The 16,342-nt window shown below is 51.2% G+C and overlaps 6 protein-coding genes across 6 annotated transcripts; 1 reads left to right on the top strand and 5 right to left on the bottom strand.

Moving 5' to 3' along the window:
• Nucleotides 1-1,074: 1,074 nt before the first annotated feature.
• On the bottom strand, nucleotides 1,075-3,496 carry LOZ57_004028 (uncharacterized protein; the record flags this gene model as incomplete). The annotated part of the gene is made up of 5 exons (XM_049253074.1): nucleotides 1,075-1,095; nucleotides 1,152-2,553; nucleotides 2,975-3,078; nucleotides 3,138-3,353; nucleotides 3,428-3,496. 5 exons carry the CDS (start codon nucleotides 3,494-3,496, stop codon nucleotides 1,075-1,077), a joined length of 1,812 nt encoding a protein of 603 aa, XP_049107937.1.
• A 302-nt stretch (nucleotides 3,497-3,798) lies between these two features.
• Nucleotides 3,799-4,466, top strand: MRPL25 (54S ribosomal protein L25, mitochondrial; the record flags this gene model as incomplete). The annotated part of the gene is made up of 2 exons (XM_049253073.1): nucleotides 3,799-4,353; nucleotides 4,425-4,466. The coding sequence occupies 2 exons, from the start codon at nucleotides 3,799-3,801 to the stop codon at nucleotides 4,464-4,466; spliced, it is 597 nt and encodes a 198-aa protein (XP_049107936.1).
• Nucleotides 4,467-4,788: 322 nt separating this feature from the next.
• Nucleotides 4,789-7,438, bottom strand: LOZ57_004026 (uncharacterized protein; the record flags this gene model as incomplete). Its single annotated transcript, XM_049253072.1, has 2 exons — nucleotides 4,789-7,184; nucleotides 7,249-7,438. 2 exons carry the CDS (start codon nucleotides 7,436-7,438, stop codon nucleotides 4,789-4,791), a joined length of 2,586 nt encoding a protein of 861 aa, XP_049107935.1.
• A 1,100-nt stretch (nucleotides 7,439-8,538) lies between these two features.
• LOZ57_004025 (uncharacterized protein) lies at nucleotides 8,539-9,249 on the bottom strand (the record flags this gene model as incomplete). Its single annotated transcript, XM_049253071.1, has 2 exons — nucleotides 8,539-9,069; nucleotides 9,175-9,249. The coding sequence occupies 2 exons, from the start codon at nucleotides 9,247-9,249 to the stop codon at nucleotides 8,539-8,541; spliced, it is 606 nt and encodes a 201-aa protein (XP_049107934.1).
• Nucleotides 9,250-10,956: 1,707 nt separating this feature from the next.
• LOZ57_004024 (uncharacterized protein) lies at nucleotides 10,957-12,501 on the bottom strand (the record flags this gene model as incomplete). Its single annotated transcript, XM_049253070.1, has 4 exons — nucleotides 10,957-11,612; nucleotides 11,768-12,264; nucleotides 12,348-12,374; nucleotides 12,437-12,501. 4 exons carry the CDS (start codon nucleotides 12,499-12,501, stop codon nucleotides 10,957-10,959), a joined length of 1,245 nt encoding a protein of 414 aa, XP_049107933.1.
• A 1,097-nt stretch (nucleotides 12,502-13,598) lies between these two features.
• LOZ57_004023 (uncharacterized protein) lies at nucleotides 13,599-14,271 on the bottom strand (the record flags this gene model as incomplete). Its single annotated transcript, XM_049253069.1, has 2 exons — nucleotides 13,599-13,635; nucleotides 13,700-14,271. 2 exons carry the CDS (start codon nucleotides 14,269-14,271, stop codon nucleotides 13,599-13,601), a joined length of 609 nt encoding a protein of 202 aa, XP_049107932.1.
• Nucleotides 14,272-16,342: the final 2,071 nt, after the last annotated feature.

Below are 16,342 nucleotides of genomic sequence, written 5' to 3'. Positions count from 1 at the left end.
TGGAGTACAGCTAGCTATTTCTACCACAAGTACAATTACACCTACATACAAAGAACCTTCCAGAAAATTTCTAAGTCCACAAAAACTATGAAAACAGTAGTAAAAATCGCCTACTAGCCTAGCTAGTAGGATAGTAGAAATCGCCTGCTAGCCTAGCTAGTAGGAATTGTAGAGAATCGCCTACTAGCTAGGCTAGTAGGATAGTAGAAATCACCTACTAGCCTAGCTAGTAGGATAGTAGAAATCGCCTGCTAGCCTAGCTAGTAGGATAGTAGAAATCGCCTGCTAGCCTAGCTAGTAGGATTGTAGAGAATCGCCTACTAGCTAGGCTAGTAGGATAGTAGAAAATCGCGTAGGCTTCTACTGTAGAAGAGAGTTAGTGAGTGACTTAGAGATTTGAAAAAGATGAATGAAAATTTTTCACCTGCTGATCATTTCCTTGTTAGATTTAAAAATGTTGTTATTACCATATAGTAGATTCAACGTAGTGAGCTCTTACTACATAGTAGTCAAAATACGTAGTAGTTACTGTAGCCAACGTTGAAACTACGAGGTGGTGGTAATGGCTACGTAACAGCTCGGAAAATCGGTAACCCGATGGTAGTGCAGAGATCCGCGATTCCGCTATGGAAGCTCATATGATTCACGTGATTAATCACGCTAGTGAATGATGCCAAGATCTATGGAATTTGATGACTATCAGAGCTGGAGAAGCGCAAGGGAGGTTACGTGTATCGGATAATGTCGGGAGCACAAAGATGCCATGCTATACTTCATATATATCCTATTCTTATTTCGTGTTACAAGGTATAATGGAAACGAAACTCAAGAGTAGAAATTGTAAAGTACAGTCCGAGAATTCAACAAACAGGACTTTGACACAACCGCCCGGCTCGCAGAGCACCGTACATTCATCTCCACGAAGCAAATCATCGCAAATACTATCTTATGATTTTTGTTTTTCCTTTCGCCTCCTACAGTTATATTTCCACCGCAACAGCTCGAGCGTTCCAAAGAATAAAGGTATGCCCTAAATATGTGTATAGTGGAAAACGCGACAAACACAGTTGCCTTTTAGTACTTCGCAGCCGTAGCCTAGGTTAATACCAGTTAAAATGAGGACAATATGGACCAATGATGTATGAACTTACAGGTCCATTTGAAGAAAGTGGGGGTTGATAGTATTTATTGAAAGCAGGATCTGCAGGTTGAGGTGCTGATTGAACAGGTGGCTGTACACCTGTTTCTGCGGGGGTCTGGGCACCATTTTGGACAGAAGGAGGTTTAGAAGCCTGGTCTTTTTGCGCATCCGAGTTTTTCAAAACAAGCTGAACCGACTGAGGACCATTTACCTCTCGGTCGAAAGCCATATATTCCTTTGCAGCATCTTTTGAGCCTCTCTCAAGCAAATATACCATGTAAACTTGAATTAATTCTTTCGCAACTTGAGGAGACAAGCCAGGCTTCGAGCGAGCGTCCTCAATCACCCGCTTAACCTTTTCATACTGAGCACCTTCCGTTTCAGCGCTTGTGGGCTGCTCGAGTTCGAATGCTAAATAACTCATCCAGAACGGGCGGCTGTCTGGGTACCAATGCTGGTTCTTGTTAAAAACTTGCCGCGCCTCTTCTGGAACACCCTTGACTTTCCAGAGAAGCTTCGCCCACTCAGCAACCAAAGCGGCTTTAGTCTGTATATCACACTGAGGCGAATCAATCTGCGATTTGTAGACGTCTATTGCTGCCTCAAGGCCGCCATGACGACGTGATAAATTTGCAAATGAAACTATCGTTTCCACATGGCAAGGCATACAGATCAGAATCGCGCCATGGATATCCTTCGCTATATCAATCCGCCCGCACATCTCTTCAAAATATGCGTAGTGGAGTCGAATGGCTGGTCTCGATATCGGGACATATATAGTGCTGCCACGCTGATAAATATTTCGCACTTCCTCCTCTTTTCCTTCTTGACCAGACATCCATCGAGCATAGCGCATCCAGAATTCATCATAATGAGCACAAGTGACAAGACACCTTTCGTATAAGAATTGGGTTCTTGCATAGGAACCTTCCGATTCTTCGAAATCGAGATATTTTCTCCAGTTATTCAACTGTGCGTCATCGAGTTCAGTTACGTGAAAATAGGGGCGCTTGATTTCGGACTCGTACGTCCATCGTTTCGTCGTTTCTGTCTGTGTTCTCGTGAATATTTCCAAATGATAACCGTCTACACGTAATCGAACATCTCTTTCTGTCTCTGCGTCACTTCTAGATCCTGGAGGAATGCCAGCAGCTGCACTCTCAACCTCTGCTCTGAATTGGACAATAACCTCGGGCGGGGCGAGTTCATTAATCGGCCTAGCCTGCGCTAAATGGCGATAGGTCTCAAAGTACCTTGCATACTGATGCATAGGTATTTGGATAATTCGGGACAGAATACCGAATATCTTGTTATCACCAGCCTCCAAATTCTCTTCGAATTGAAGATATTTGTCCCAGAATGGGTGGGATAGGAAGTCTAAGCCCACGCAGTTTGAGCCCCGTTCAAAAAGCCTATATATCGGATGGTCAGTAAATCGGATACTGTTCTAAATAAAAAGGGGAAATATGAAAGGTTTGGGAAGGGACGGGGTGAAGGTTGGCAAACATGGAATATGAATGAATCTTCAGGTATCAAAGTGGCGACTGCAACGTAAGATGGTGCTTGATATCACCATGCAAAAGGAGAGGGGTGCTCCCGAACAAGCCCAATGAGTGGTGTTTGGTGGTACGAATGAGAAAAAGAGAGAACAGCCTGAAACTAATGGGTGAGAAGTAGTTTCAAAGGAACCTGGGTAGTAGACAACTATCTCACCCATCAAGGAACCTTTGATGAATATCAATCTTCACGAGTCCTCGCGATCATACCAGGACTTTCGAGCTACGGTTGGCATGGTTATGAGGGGCAGGAAACCAACACATTTGGCATACTTACTCTCGAATGACATCCGGGTCGTGAGTAGTGTCAACTTTGAAGGTGCAATAGTTGGTCCAAAGGTCTACTGAATTCGAAATGCTCGCCACACCCCGTTCGTAGACCTAAAATAACCGGTCAACTAATATGCGCTGCAGGTAGCCTGTTGTCAAAGTACACTGACCATCTCGGCAGCTTCAGTGCCAGCGATCGAAAACTCCAAATCCGCATACTTTTTCCAGTATCCGAAGAGTAATGGGAACTTCGCCAAGAATTTATCGTAAATCTCCCTCGTAGTCGTGATCGCTTGAGGACTTGAGTTTCTGTTAATACCACCCTCCTGGCTCTCTGCAGCGCGAACGAGCTTTTCCCAGTTTTCAAAATTATCAATATCTTCAAGCTATCCGAGTAGGTGCAGTTAGCACACAGCCATTTGGAGCAAATCGGGCTGTTCGAACAAGCGCTTCAACTTACCACCTCCGCGTTCAGCTTCTTTAACTCCGCATTCTCCTCCTCAGTTCCAGCAAACTGTAAATCCGCCATGGCCGTACTTATAGCTTTAGGGAAAGAGGGCGCTACTTGGGCTTAGGCTGGAAATGAGGTGGTTGTCATTTGATGGAAGAAAGGCGAAGGGAAAGTGAGAAGGATGGGCTGGGGCGGAGGCTCAGAACATGGCCGTACGTATTTTACGCTCTTGTCACAACCCGATCCAGTAAATTACAGTACCACTGTAGTGCAAAGCCAACAAACAGAAAATATCATGTGCCGTACATTCTGTGAGAAATCTCTCGGTCAAGTCGACGCAGCAAACGGACGAGCTTTCGAGAGGAAGCAGAGCAGACGCGATGGCCGCCAAACAGGCGGTATCCAGCCTCACTGAGACTCTTCCTCTCCGGCTGCGCAACTTCTTCGCTCGCTACCCGCCCCAATTCTACTCCACAGCCTCAATTCCCAAACCCACACCACCCGCCAACCTCTCCTCCGCCGCTCCCAGTCCATACACCCCGTTCCGCGCTTCAAAAGCTTCCAGAATAGCCGAAAAAGAGTCATTTTCCATAACTGAATCGATTCTCCGATCCAATGCCGAATATCCTAATCCCTTCCTTCCTTTTCAGAATCCAGAAACCGGCCGGTGGCGAGGCGCGGTGATATCGCTGCGACAGCAGAATGACTTGGTTAAATTAGCGCGGGTACATGGAGTGGAGGAATTGTTACCGCCGGGGCGCAAGTCTACGGAGTATCGTGAGGCGCGAGTAGTTGAGAAGGGTTTGCGAATCAAGGGTACGGGTATAGGACAGAAGGTCAAGGGTCACAAATGGGAAAGAACAATGAAGGGAAGACTGGAAGAAAGGAAGAAAGCTATGATGGAAATGCCAGAAATGATCAGGCTATGGAAACAGGTATGCTTAATTCTTATCCCCTACAAATGCTGAGCTCTTTCGGCTGTGATCACTAACTCTATTTCCAACAGCGTGGACATGGAAGAGGCTGGAAGAAATATCCAAAGAAGTGAATTTCAGAACACTCCAGGTTTTGAAGGTCTTCTAATTACTGCTACAATTCTGATTTAGTTGCAGAATTGATCAGTTTATACTCTGTACAAATATGGGAACCAATTTTGTGATGCATCATATTTTCTTTGTAACTCTCAAACTTAGAGGAAGTGACAACATTTAGCGAAATAAAAACAAGCTGTACCCCTCAGCACTCCATAAACTCCATCTTTCCAGCAATTTTTTGCAAATGTGTCTGTCAGCATGACAACATCATGAAAACAAATTCAAGTCCACCATATCCTACGCGACAACAATTAACGGACCAACAACAGTGCAAAATCAAAATGATGAGCTAACGCGCCCATAAAATGGCAAAATTCGATCACCAACTTTGACAGTAGGACATGGCCCGTCCGTCGAAATGTGACTCAAGGAAACATGTCGCCCAAAGTATGGCTTACCGTCGACCTTCCTGGTCTTGGCCAGGGTAGCATACGGCTCTTCGCTTCGGGCGCCTGTATTCTGGTCGATACAAACCATCTGGCACCGTTGACAGGACGAAAGGACATCAAATCTCTGGGTTCCAACCTGAAAGCCAGACCAGTAATCTTCAAGGTACGGGTGCTCCGTTAATGCCGTAGGGCGGGATGGCTTTTCGCCAAAAGGTAAGTCTTCGGCAATGATAATGTTTGCACGAAATACGTCGCAGGGAACGGTTTTGGAAGCGCTCTTTCGATGTTTGATCTGTTCGTTGAGCTTATTGACACTAGAACGAGATATGAGCAGCATGGGGCTCTCATTTGAAAGGAGGATAGGGTTCTGAAAGGATGGAAACTTGAATTTTGATATCGCGTCAGGTAAGAGAAGTGACCGTCTCTTCGATGAGCGTGGCGTGTAATGGCGGCCCGAGTATTGCGGGGGGGTCCTTGAAAGCATGCAAGGTGTCCCAAGAAAATCGGAGAAGAACGCAGTGATTTTTGGAGAGGTGTATGCGTGGACAATGACTGTGTCGCCACAGACAGTGGCCGATTTGGAACTCTGGGAAAGCTCGATAGAGCGCACACCGGAGGTAGGGCGAGAGAGAGGAAGCTCCAACGACTTCTGATCGGCTGAACCAACGTTTCCACAGGTTATCCGCAGAATGTCATTTTTGAGATCGACTACAGGGCGAATTAAAGCCATCTTGGGGTATTTCTTCTGGCTCAGAGCAGCATTCGTCCCTTGATGAACAAGGCACCACTCCCTGTCCCATGCCAAACCCTCTGGGCGGATTTCCCACGGGGTATCTGCAGGCACAGAAAACGCACCACAACTCTTGATCGGGTATACGCACAGCCGATCAATGTAAAAATCTGACGGTGAGTCATTCAGTGCCTCAGGTATGCGGAACATAGAAGCAGGAGGAGCCTTCTCAACGTAAAAGTCGGAGACAAAGTTGACAAAGGTATCGATATCCCTCATGCTACTCATTGCGCCCAGGCTTACTCTGACAACTCCAGTAGGTCTTCCATCGATGACATCCATCTCATCGCCACAACGCATGCCCAGAGCATAGCTTTTCTTGAGATGATCTGGTGATAGTTGCAGGAAGGATGCGATGCCACCAGGGTTGCAGAGGCCTCCAGAGCGGATATGGATTCCCTTGACGGCGGCGAGCTTCTCAACCTCCGACTTTCCGACCCACACGCCACGGCTATTCTTCATGTTGAACGCAATGACGGGTCCCTGGGTCACTGGGTCTCCATACGTGGATTGTGAGGCCTTGTATACCTCGCACACTTTTGCTCCGTTAAAATGCCTCATGGAAGTTAGGCGACTATACAAGCTTTTGGCAAGATATGCAGTGTGGTAAGAGATATTCTGCATGGATCCATAGAGGCGCTTGTGAACGTCTAGTGCAGCATGGACCGCGATAATATTATGGAATGGCAGGGTTCCGTCTTCAACTGTGTCATGGATGGTGCTGGCTTTCTTGGCGTGCCATTCGTCTCCAAGACTGATCACCATGCCGACGGTGCCTCCACCAAAGTACCGTCTTTTCTCAAAAATGTGTCCAGCCGACTTACGTACAATAAGCACGCCAAGGTCTGGGAAGCCAAATACCTTGTAGAGGCTCAAGGCGGTGAAATCAGGTGCGGAGGCAGAGTCGCTCAAATCCAAAGGTGCAGTGGATACATAGGCGGCAGCGTCATACAAGGTGAAGACGTTCCCCTGTCCACCGGTCTTTTGTCGGATTGATCTGCACCAGTCAAGACCCAAGCGGGCTCCAGTCATGTTTGATTGTGCGGGATAGGCAAATATCCTCGGACACGGGGTCTTTCCATCACTGTCTACTGAGACATCGAGCTCGTCTATCCACTGCTGCACCTCATCATTACCTGCAAAACATCTACTACCCTGAGCAGCAACATTTCTGGGCCCAGTCAAACTGGTGTGTGCGTTGGTGTGATACCCATACCAGAAGCCTCTTTCGTCATAGTCTCTCACGGCTTCTATCACGAGCTTGATCGCCGCAGTTGCATTCGCGACGAAGACAATATCAAACTGGTCCGGGTCCGCGTTAAAGAACTGTAACAGGCGTAAGCGAGCATCATCCACCCGCTGCGTGCAGAGCTGAGAGGACGGTGACGCCGAATGCGGATTTCCAAAGACTTCCGACGTCATCTCGTATGCAAAGGATTCAATAAGGCTTTTTGCATACAACGTCGTACCGCCATGGTCCAGATAAGTCATGTCTGCACGGGTACACATTAGCGATCCCTGTCTACTACACAAAATGGCCGTGAAGCATGGACAAACCTTTAAGCAACGGGAACTCCCGACGCCGTATCGTTTCTATGTCGGCCGTATAATAGTTCTCTGGTTCTTTGACGTCGGAGACATCCACAGCAATCTTCTGTTGTCGGCAGGGCGGCTTCTCGCAGGGTTCCGGGGATGATAAGCCCCGCTTATGCTTCCTGCTCAACCGAGGCAGCGTAAATGACACCATCGTCCCCAACCAGTATCTATGACAAGCAAAAATGAATCAAAGATATTCCAGTCGAAGGGCTCCGTTGGCAGGCTGGAGAGAGAATGAACATACAGGAAAATCTCAAGCAGCACCGCGAGGCCGTCCATTATAAAAGATTATCATCCCGGCCGAAGCGGAATGCTAAGCCGCCGCCGGGAACAAGCGAGAGGAACCAACGGCCACAGCTGAGATGCATTATACTTCACATGGGGCGAGACACGTCTGGCCTGTAGCGCAACTGGCGATCTCGGGAAGCCTCCAATAACGCCGTGGGCACATGTGAGCTGTTTTTGGACCAAAAAGACTCTCTTCCGGGGCCGGGGGCCATGCGCTCTGGCGCGTAGCCTGGCGGTCTAATGGGTGTGTCCGGCCAGTGGTCGCTGGAGGAGGATGCAGCGTTAGCGAGGAACCCAGTCACAACCCTGAAGCGCCCCCGCTCTCCCCGTAGCAGTGGACGGGAATGCGCGAACACGGGTGCCACCAGCGAGGGCCACGGCAATGGGAACACCACGATCCCTGCTTGGTATCAGGAAGAGGCTGTGAGGGCGTCTGTCAGTTCGCCGTCGCAACTCAAATTCGGAGGAAATTCCAAGCTATTGTGGAACAGGCAGGGAAGAGGGGGGGACAGGAGAGAACCTTAATCAGTATCTTGCTCAGAACGGAGACACCAGCGCCGTCACGGCCTTGTCGGAGTGCAGTGCTAAGCAGGAGGTGACAGGAGGCCACGTTCTACTAGGAATGTGTCGACATCAACAAACTATGTATACGCGGGGACGGGCACTGCGCCACCTTAGTGATAGAGTTCGCAGATCATCCATCGATTCTCCGGTACTGCGGAGCCCATCTGGCTATATACATCAAAAAACGCATCATCACATCACACGCCGTGGCTGAAAGACACCACAATCTAGGACGCGGGCCCGCCTGCCCGAGAGTATACCCGCGCATGAACGTAGCTGTCGCCGAGCTACGGCCAACCCAAACCCACCCACGCCGCCTCCTTGTCCGTGATACCCACCCTATATGTATGTACATCCGTAATGTCCGACCCAAAAAAAAAATGACCCAACGAGGCGCGCTTAGACGTGGTAGTCGGTGCGCCGCGCGGAGCTACTGCGATGGCGGTGGTGATGGCGCTCGCGTCTACTGGAATGGCTGCCGCGGCGCGACCGCTTGCCGCCGTGGGTCAGTTCGTGGTTGAACATGAAGTACGCAAACACAGCGGTGAAGAAGAAGGACATGGTGTTGAGGATGCCGAAGGCAAACGTGGCCTTGAGCATGGAGCAGACCTTCTTGGGGTCCTGGCTGAGCGGGTTGCCCGAGCGCTGGCCCCAGAAGCCGAACGGGCCCAGGGTGGCCAAGAAGGGGCTGCGGTAGAAGTTGTTGCAGTTCTCGTCGATAATGCCGCGCAGCAGGTACACGGCGGCGACAAAGGCGCCGAAGAAGCACAGGTCGACAAAGGCGACGAATATCGCCGATCGCTTGGTGCTGGAGAAGCGAACCAGCGTCTCGAGTGCCCACACGCCGGCCAGGACGGTGACAATGAACATGACGAGGATGTACGTCGGAGTCAGCATGTTGGCCTTGACAAAGCCATCGACGAACCAGGCCTGCGCCGTCAGAGATTAGCCTTGCGCGATAAATGGACAAGGCCCCGGGCGGCGGCCTTTCTTTTCTTTTCTTTTCATTTCTTGAGCAGAAGTTGCGCAACATACCAGCATTCCTATAGGCGGAATCAGGGTGATAAGCTGGCCAACCCTCCAGCTGAGGAAAAAGAAGTCGGAGAACATGGTGGCCAAAGAGCGTCTTGTCCTTCCTCCTCCAGTCAATAGTCGATGCGAATGTTGGCTCCACCGGTGTTTCTGATGCAAGATGCTGGGTTCCCAGGCGGCAGGGCCGAGCGCCACGCAGAGCCGGGCAGAGACGACGGGCCTCTCTGGGATAGGGAGCGGCCGAAGGCGAATAGTGAAGCGACCGTGGTGATCTAGCGACGCCAGCAAGCCCACCGAGGAGGCGGAACTATGGAGAATCAGAGCGGTTTGGCGGCTTCTAAGCAGAACAGGTCAGAATTCGGAGCGGCAGCGCGACCAAAGGGGAATGCAGGGCTCGCTCACCAGCATGCGCAAGCAGAGACTGACACACAGGGCCGCGAGGGAAAAGCAAAACAGCCGGAATAGTTAGTTGGAGGGTCTGCTCCGTGCTGGCAGCGCCTGGATGTTTGTTGTTTTGTGTTTCTTTGTCGGGGCTGGGCTGGGCGGGGAGGCTGGGAGGCCCAAACAACCACGGCTTGGCTGGGCCCGCGTCTTACGTGCAGCAGCGGGCGTGGAGTGCACGCCCAACCAGCTGGCTCGGGGCTCTGGAGAACTCCGTCTGTGTGCTGTTGGAGGCTGCGCGTGTCTGGCCGGCTGGCGGCCTCGCCGTGTAGTCAGTTACGTGTCGAGCCGTGCGGCATCCGCATTCGGACACCAACCCAACGCCCGCATCGCCGTCACATTAACCGTGTAGTTAGTTAAATCTCGCTGCCCAGCGTATCGCGCGCTCCGACGAGAGTCCAGCCCAGCCCTCGCTTTCGCTCTTGCGCTCTCTCTTTCTCCTGCCCGCGCCACATCCCAGGCTTCTGGGTCCTTTGCCGCCTCGCTGACGAATACCAAAAAGCGGCCCGCCCGCCCGCCCTCCGTCGGAAATTTGTGAGACGCCCGATGCTCACATCCAAGCGCCGGCGATCGTCATGTCCACTACAGCCTCATTCCTCCGGCTGAGAGGCGCCCGTTTGAGACGTATCTGCAGCCCTTTTTCTTTGCCCGCAAGCCACCCCAACCCAAATGACGTGCCGTGGCTCTGTACGCCAGTTTCGAGAAGAGCTCAGAACCATACTGCTCAGGGCGTTCATCCCCAGCTGCTGATTCATTCTTTACTCAACCTGAAAGTACTCCAGATGCTCGCCCTTGATCTGTAGAATACATTATTTGCTGTGTAGTAGGACACCACCAAAAGGTGCAGATATGGCACATATGTGTAATCAATCCAACAGCTTTCTTCTCTGGATACAGATGCCAATTGAATAGGCTGTTATACCTTTTTTAGTCATTCCAAATCTTGTCTGTTCTGTTACCTGTATGCATGGTTGTATACACAAAAAAGACACCCTGCTACCTGGTCAGTTAAGCTACGGGAAGTCCGTAAGCGATTTGGTTGTGTAGTAGAAGATGATCCTCTACTCCGTATTCTCCCTCCATTCGTGGGTAAGCTCAAGATGCTGACTAACTAACTAACTATTTTGGTATTATGTACAGTGATAATTCCATGTCACACCCAATGGTTCACAAGAAACGAAAACCCCTAAAATTAAAACTGCAAAACTATCGTGCAAAGACTAAAAGGAGACAATACAAACGACAACTATTATCACGCAAGACTCCATTTTCCCCTTGTGACCCTAACTGACCAAAAACCAAGCATTCATAGTCGGAGCTGCAGCTGAACCGCTGGCGCAAGACTCAGCGAGCCGCCATTTGTTGCGATGGAGGGTGATACGAGGTGTCTGCTGGACGTCCCGTACCCAACCGCTCCTGTGACTCGCTAGCTTGGTGCCTTCCCCGATATCCTGATTGCATCTCGTAACCCGGAGTCTCACCGCTGGACGAGGAGTAGTTCCCTTGGCCTTGGCCTTGCGCTCCCCGCTCGTAAGCCCGCGGAGGTTGGAACGGATTGCTGCCAGGGCCCGCGACTTCGGTTTGCTGGTGCTGCGCAGAATAACCCTTGCTGGAAACACCTTGATATTCCTCGTCGTGCGCCATAGGTTTTGCCTCATCGTCATCCTCCATGTCGACGCGGCGAGTCTCGCGGTACACGGGTGGTTCTGGAATTGCTCCCCAGGTGCGCATCGGATAGGCTCTTCCTTTTCTCCAGGCTTCTGAGATGGGTGGGAAATATTGGCGATAGGCCAGCCATGCACACACAACGCCCAATACTGACCCCGAGACGATGTCGATTCCGTGATGGCGAGAGTCCATCACTCTCGTCGCGGAGACCAGTGCGGCGCCCAAGGCTGGAGTGGTGACAACGAAGGTTTTCCAGACTTCTCCGCGGCTGTCCATAACGTGGAGCTTGCCTGCAAGGTATAGGGAAAGGTAGAATAGGCCCGCAAAAGCAGCTATAGGCAATTGTTAGTCCAAACAGATCCAATCAGAAAGTAAGAACAAGGCATTGTTTCGTACAGCTACTGTGGCCTGCATGAGAAAAAAAAAAAAAATAGAGGTTAGCACAACTCCATCTTCAAGGAATTTGATGTTCTCATATGCAACCCACCAGAAGGCCATGATCGGAATCCATCTTTGATAATCGCGGGGTTCGTCTGCGTGCAGATAATCGAGCGTGAAAGACCAAAAACCGGGCCATCCTCGCTTCCTGCTCTGGGGCGGCACCGGTCAATGAAATCTGGGCGGGGCTTCCCGACAGCATTCTTCAACGCCGTGGTGATCACGAAGGCGGCGGCCTGGGACAGCAACAGGCCGAGGACGCCGCAATTCAGTTCCCACAGTCGATTCTTCAGGGGGTAACGGCCCATCAGCTTTACTCGGCCCGTCGCCGGGTCTGTGCGCTTGCTATGTGAGAAGAGGCCGTCGATGACGATGGTGTAGAGGGCGATGACGAGCAGGGGCGCGCCGCCGGTGATGGCGAGGGCGGTGTACATGGGGATGCGCTCATGCTGGGCGAAGGGGTACTGGATAGCGATGTTCCTCAGCGAGAAGTTCTGGTGGAACGGCTCGATGCGGTCGAGAATGAAAAAGGCGATAACGAGGGCGCTGCATAACGGCGGGCGGTTGGTTAGTCGAGACCAATCGGGCACCGGGTCACATGGGCCGGCACGCAGGGGGAAAACACGCACATGAGAATAACATAGTCGAGCACGTAGCTGGCGCGCGGGCGGGCGGTTAGCTAGATGTCATTGAGGCTTTCTAGAGCAGCGATACTCACGATATGATGGCCCGCACTCGGACCGGCCCTTTTGCGAAGGGCAGTTTCTGCTGGAGAGCGTTCATCGCGTCAGAGCTTCACACACACGGCGACGAAACACAGCGTCTCATGAGCCGGGGGAGACTAAGCGAGGGGAGGGTGGTAATGAGAGAAGAGCAGCGGTGGAGGGAGAGAGCGAGACACGAAGACAGAGAAAGAAAGAAAAGCGAGAAGAGAGAATGACGGTCGCTATCAGCGTAGGACCTGCGTTGGGTGGGTTTCAAGGCCAAAATTAGGGCCGGCGGTGCTGCGAGCGCAGGCCAAGCGCGTGGCGACGCGGGCTTCCCTCGGCGGCTCGATGCAGCGACAGACATCACTCCTTCAGGGCACCCAGCAACCAGCAACGAACAACGATTCCTACGCTCGGCTCTCCTGTCGCCGTCGAACGGCGTTTCGAGCCAGCAGCCGTCGTCGTCGTCGTCGTCGCATCTCCTCCGCCTCACCCTCGCAGCGCGTCCCCAAACACGGCGTGCCTCAGCGCTTCCCGCCGCCCATCCGGCCCCCGGGCAAACTCAGCTGTCCACGTCAGCCTACGCCCGCCACACCACCCTCCGCGCCTAACTAGCTAGCCCACGAACTAGCACTCCTTCGCTGCGGGCTTGCAGCTGCTGAGATATATTTATGATGTGGCTTGACCTCGTTGCGCTGCCAGGCAGACTGGGGCCTGTCAAATGGCGTGGCCTGCATGCATGTTTGCAGTGCAGAGTGCTCTGGGGCCTCTCTTGGCTGACTACCTTGAGACCCTCTGCCACTCCGATGTGTGCGTACGCGTGAAGCCCAGTGACTACGCAATGCTCTCACGAGGTTCACTCAGTGGCAATTCAACTGCGGTGGGCCAACGGCAAAGCCTGCTTAAGCTCAGAGTACTCCGGAACCATGTTTCAATCTCATCTATTATTTCGATGGCCACTAGCTAACACCAGGCAATACAGAATCAAGCCACGATGGAAAGTCAAGTCAAGTACTGGTAGAAGTCATAGCGTCATTGCTGGCCATTATTATTAGCGCCCTCCTCCTACTGAATAGTCATAATTATATCGCTTGGCCCCCACTCGATACCAAGTCTGAGCGTAAATCTTCTTCGAGTAGTAACCATTGCCACATATTCACGAAGACCACATGCTTACTGCCCAGTACAACGTGTGATGAACAGCCCAAACCTAGAACGTTGTGTTAGCAATCCAGATTACATCTACCAGTCGGGAATCCGGCTCAATAACTTACGGAGCGCCTCCATAATTCTGGAAATATTTCAGGGTCGTCGAGCCTGAATTGGACATTTGAAACCCAATCTTTTCCCCCATGGGACACTCAAAATTCGCAATGGTATACGTGTGACCCGGCTGCAGCTTAAACACGCCGTAATCTTCCCGCATTCTTGGGGTGTTCTTGAACGAGGTAGACAGGGTAGCCGGGGCTTCTAGTTTGCCAAATCGAACTCGACCATCCCCTCGGAAGGTATAGTACTGCGGTGGCTGCTTCTGTGTGCTGGGGAAGTGGAAGATCAACGAGCAGGCCTTGAGGTTGCCTCCAGGCGGGATGTCGAAGTTGAAGAGCGATGAGACCGTGTCCGAGACCTCGCCGTCGAACGATCGGCCAAAGACAGTGTCAGGCGCCGCCGAGCTCACCGGCATGATCAGATGAGGGAATTCGAACCCATCGGTAAGTTCGGTACGGCAGGTAGAAAAGTTTGCTGCACGGAGTACCAGGCGCTCTGACGACTCTGGCGCGCCAGAATTGACATAAAGGGCATTGGCCCCAATGGCGAGAACAGCAATAGGGATAAGAAACTTCATTTTCAGAAAGAGGCTCGTGAGGAGTGATGCAGAATGCTAATGCTCTTTTGGTCTTCAATGATAGAGTTACCGTCTTCTTTGATACTTCGTTCATGAGAATGCGGTGGCATATTTATATTTTCGAGCGCTCAGCAAGTGCTGTTCAAGTCCTCCTACAAAAGCCTGAAGTTGAGGATAACATGTTCCACGACATGCCACAAGAACTTGCGACCCTGGCTAAACGTGTGAAAATAGATCAGAAAGGCCGGGAAGCAGACAGAAAAATTGCATGACTACCCGTGGAATAGCAGGTACCCGTCCTCGGGGCAGACATAGTGTGCCTCGTTACCTCGTGGAGTAACACAGACTTGTGTGGTCAAGAGGGAAGGGAAAAGATGGATAGAAGTTCAGCAATATATTCTTCTCAGGTTTTTGTCGGAAATTCCGCAATAAACACGAGGTATTCAACAAGCAGAAGGTCTAATTTTTGGGTATGGCTTGATGTGCAGACACACGCCCACGCCGCACCCCACCTCAAGCAAGAAATGCAGCGTACTGTGTAGAACCCAGAAAAGCAAGAGAACATGACGCGACAATGAATGTCATGCCAGACGGTCACGAAGTACGGGTACTTGTGTCCACGGCTGCGACATGACATTCGAGTATCCGCCGGAAGGATGGGTTCAAATCATGATCGACAGCCGTATGTTTGCGGCTTCATTCAGAAGGGCAAGGTAAAACCTGTCATTTGGCGGCAGCTAGCATACACCAGATGACACCTTCGCTCCGAATGTATGCAAGCATTCAAGAAGGGGTATATAGCTCCGCAGTTTCAGGGTCTTCAGAGGATATCAATAATGGAACCGATACTTACCCCTTGGGTCCAAAGGCAATTCTAACTAAGTTCGGGGATGGGGGCGACTCCCCGAAGCAAGAAGCCTTAAATCCGCTGAAGGCCCGTAGTAATGCCAGAAGAAGTACTGCGGCATTTGATTCAATCTCAGGTTGTCATACAGCCCAGTATCCGTCACCTGATAAACATTGATATCCCGTATCGTGAATGTGCTTGAAACTTTTGTGTAAACTTCAGGTACAGCCGCATGAACTTCCTTCCACGGCAGATCCGTGATATAGGTGGCGATCGCTTGCGTGGAAACAAACAGATTGGGGTCGAACACCTCGAATTGGCTCATCTGCAGCATCCCAGAGGCCGAAGGACATCATGCGTATAGCCGGCGTTACACGCGAGACTGTGCAAAAGTAAATTGAAGGGTCAAGGAGGCGAGATCTGCAAAACGTGCTGAGGTCATTTACCGTGTGCCGTCTATTTGCAAAAAATTCCAGTGGTATCCGAGGCCAGCACCGCAAAAGGCATCGAAAATATGCGTACTTGTTTTCAGATGTCATTATTACATGGGGTGGCTGGATTAATACCAACGGCAGGGTCTAGAAGGAAGCGGGTACATAGTCTTGGAAGCATGAGCCTCCTAGTGGCCGAACGGCATGCCAATAATGTAATCCCGCATTTTGCGGGACGCTGGAGCAGGGAATGTCGTACATGAAATAAAAAACGGCCTCCGTTGCGGCAAGGGAGCTCCTTTTGCTCCATCGCTAGGCATAATCCTGCCGACGCATTCCCGCCTCGATTGCGGAGACGGATAAGAAAGAAGCCTTGGGCCAATCAAGTGTGGATGGGCTGCATCAGACAGTGGCCATCCTGGATAACCGACGTAAAGCAAGTGTACTCCGTACGGAGCACAGAAACTCAAAAAAGGGCAGATATTCCAGTCTCATGTCGTACAAGCGGGTCTAAGTATTGCGTCGGGTGCAACCTTGCGTTGTTCACTCATGTCCCCTCTACTCCGTATGGATGGACTCTGTATGCATGTACTCCGCATTTAATGGCGGCGGGATCATGGCTTCCCGTACGGAGTAGATTTAGCCCTTTCTCCTACGCCGAGAAATAAGGAGCTGATGCTGTCGTGTTCTATCATTTTCTGGCCATGTCCGTCAGGATACGTGTTTTTCCTTGTTGGCGGCCATTCCTTCGGCCTTGCGTCTCGTTGCTATTATTATTGTTGTTGTTGTCAAA

Source organism: Ophidiomyces ophidiicola (assembly GCF_022830035.1).
Source record: "Ophidiomyces ophidiicola strain CBS 122913 chromosome Unknown scaffold_15, whole genome shotgun sequence".
Taxonomy (NCBI): domain Eukaryota; kingdom Fungi; phylum Ascomycota; class Eurotiomycetes; order Onygenales; family Onygenaceae; genus Ophidiomyces; species Ophidiomyces ophidiicola.
This window is presented reverse-complemented; position numbering and strand designations above follow the sequence as displayed.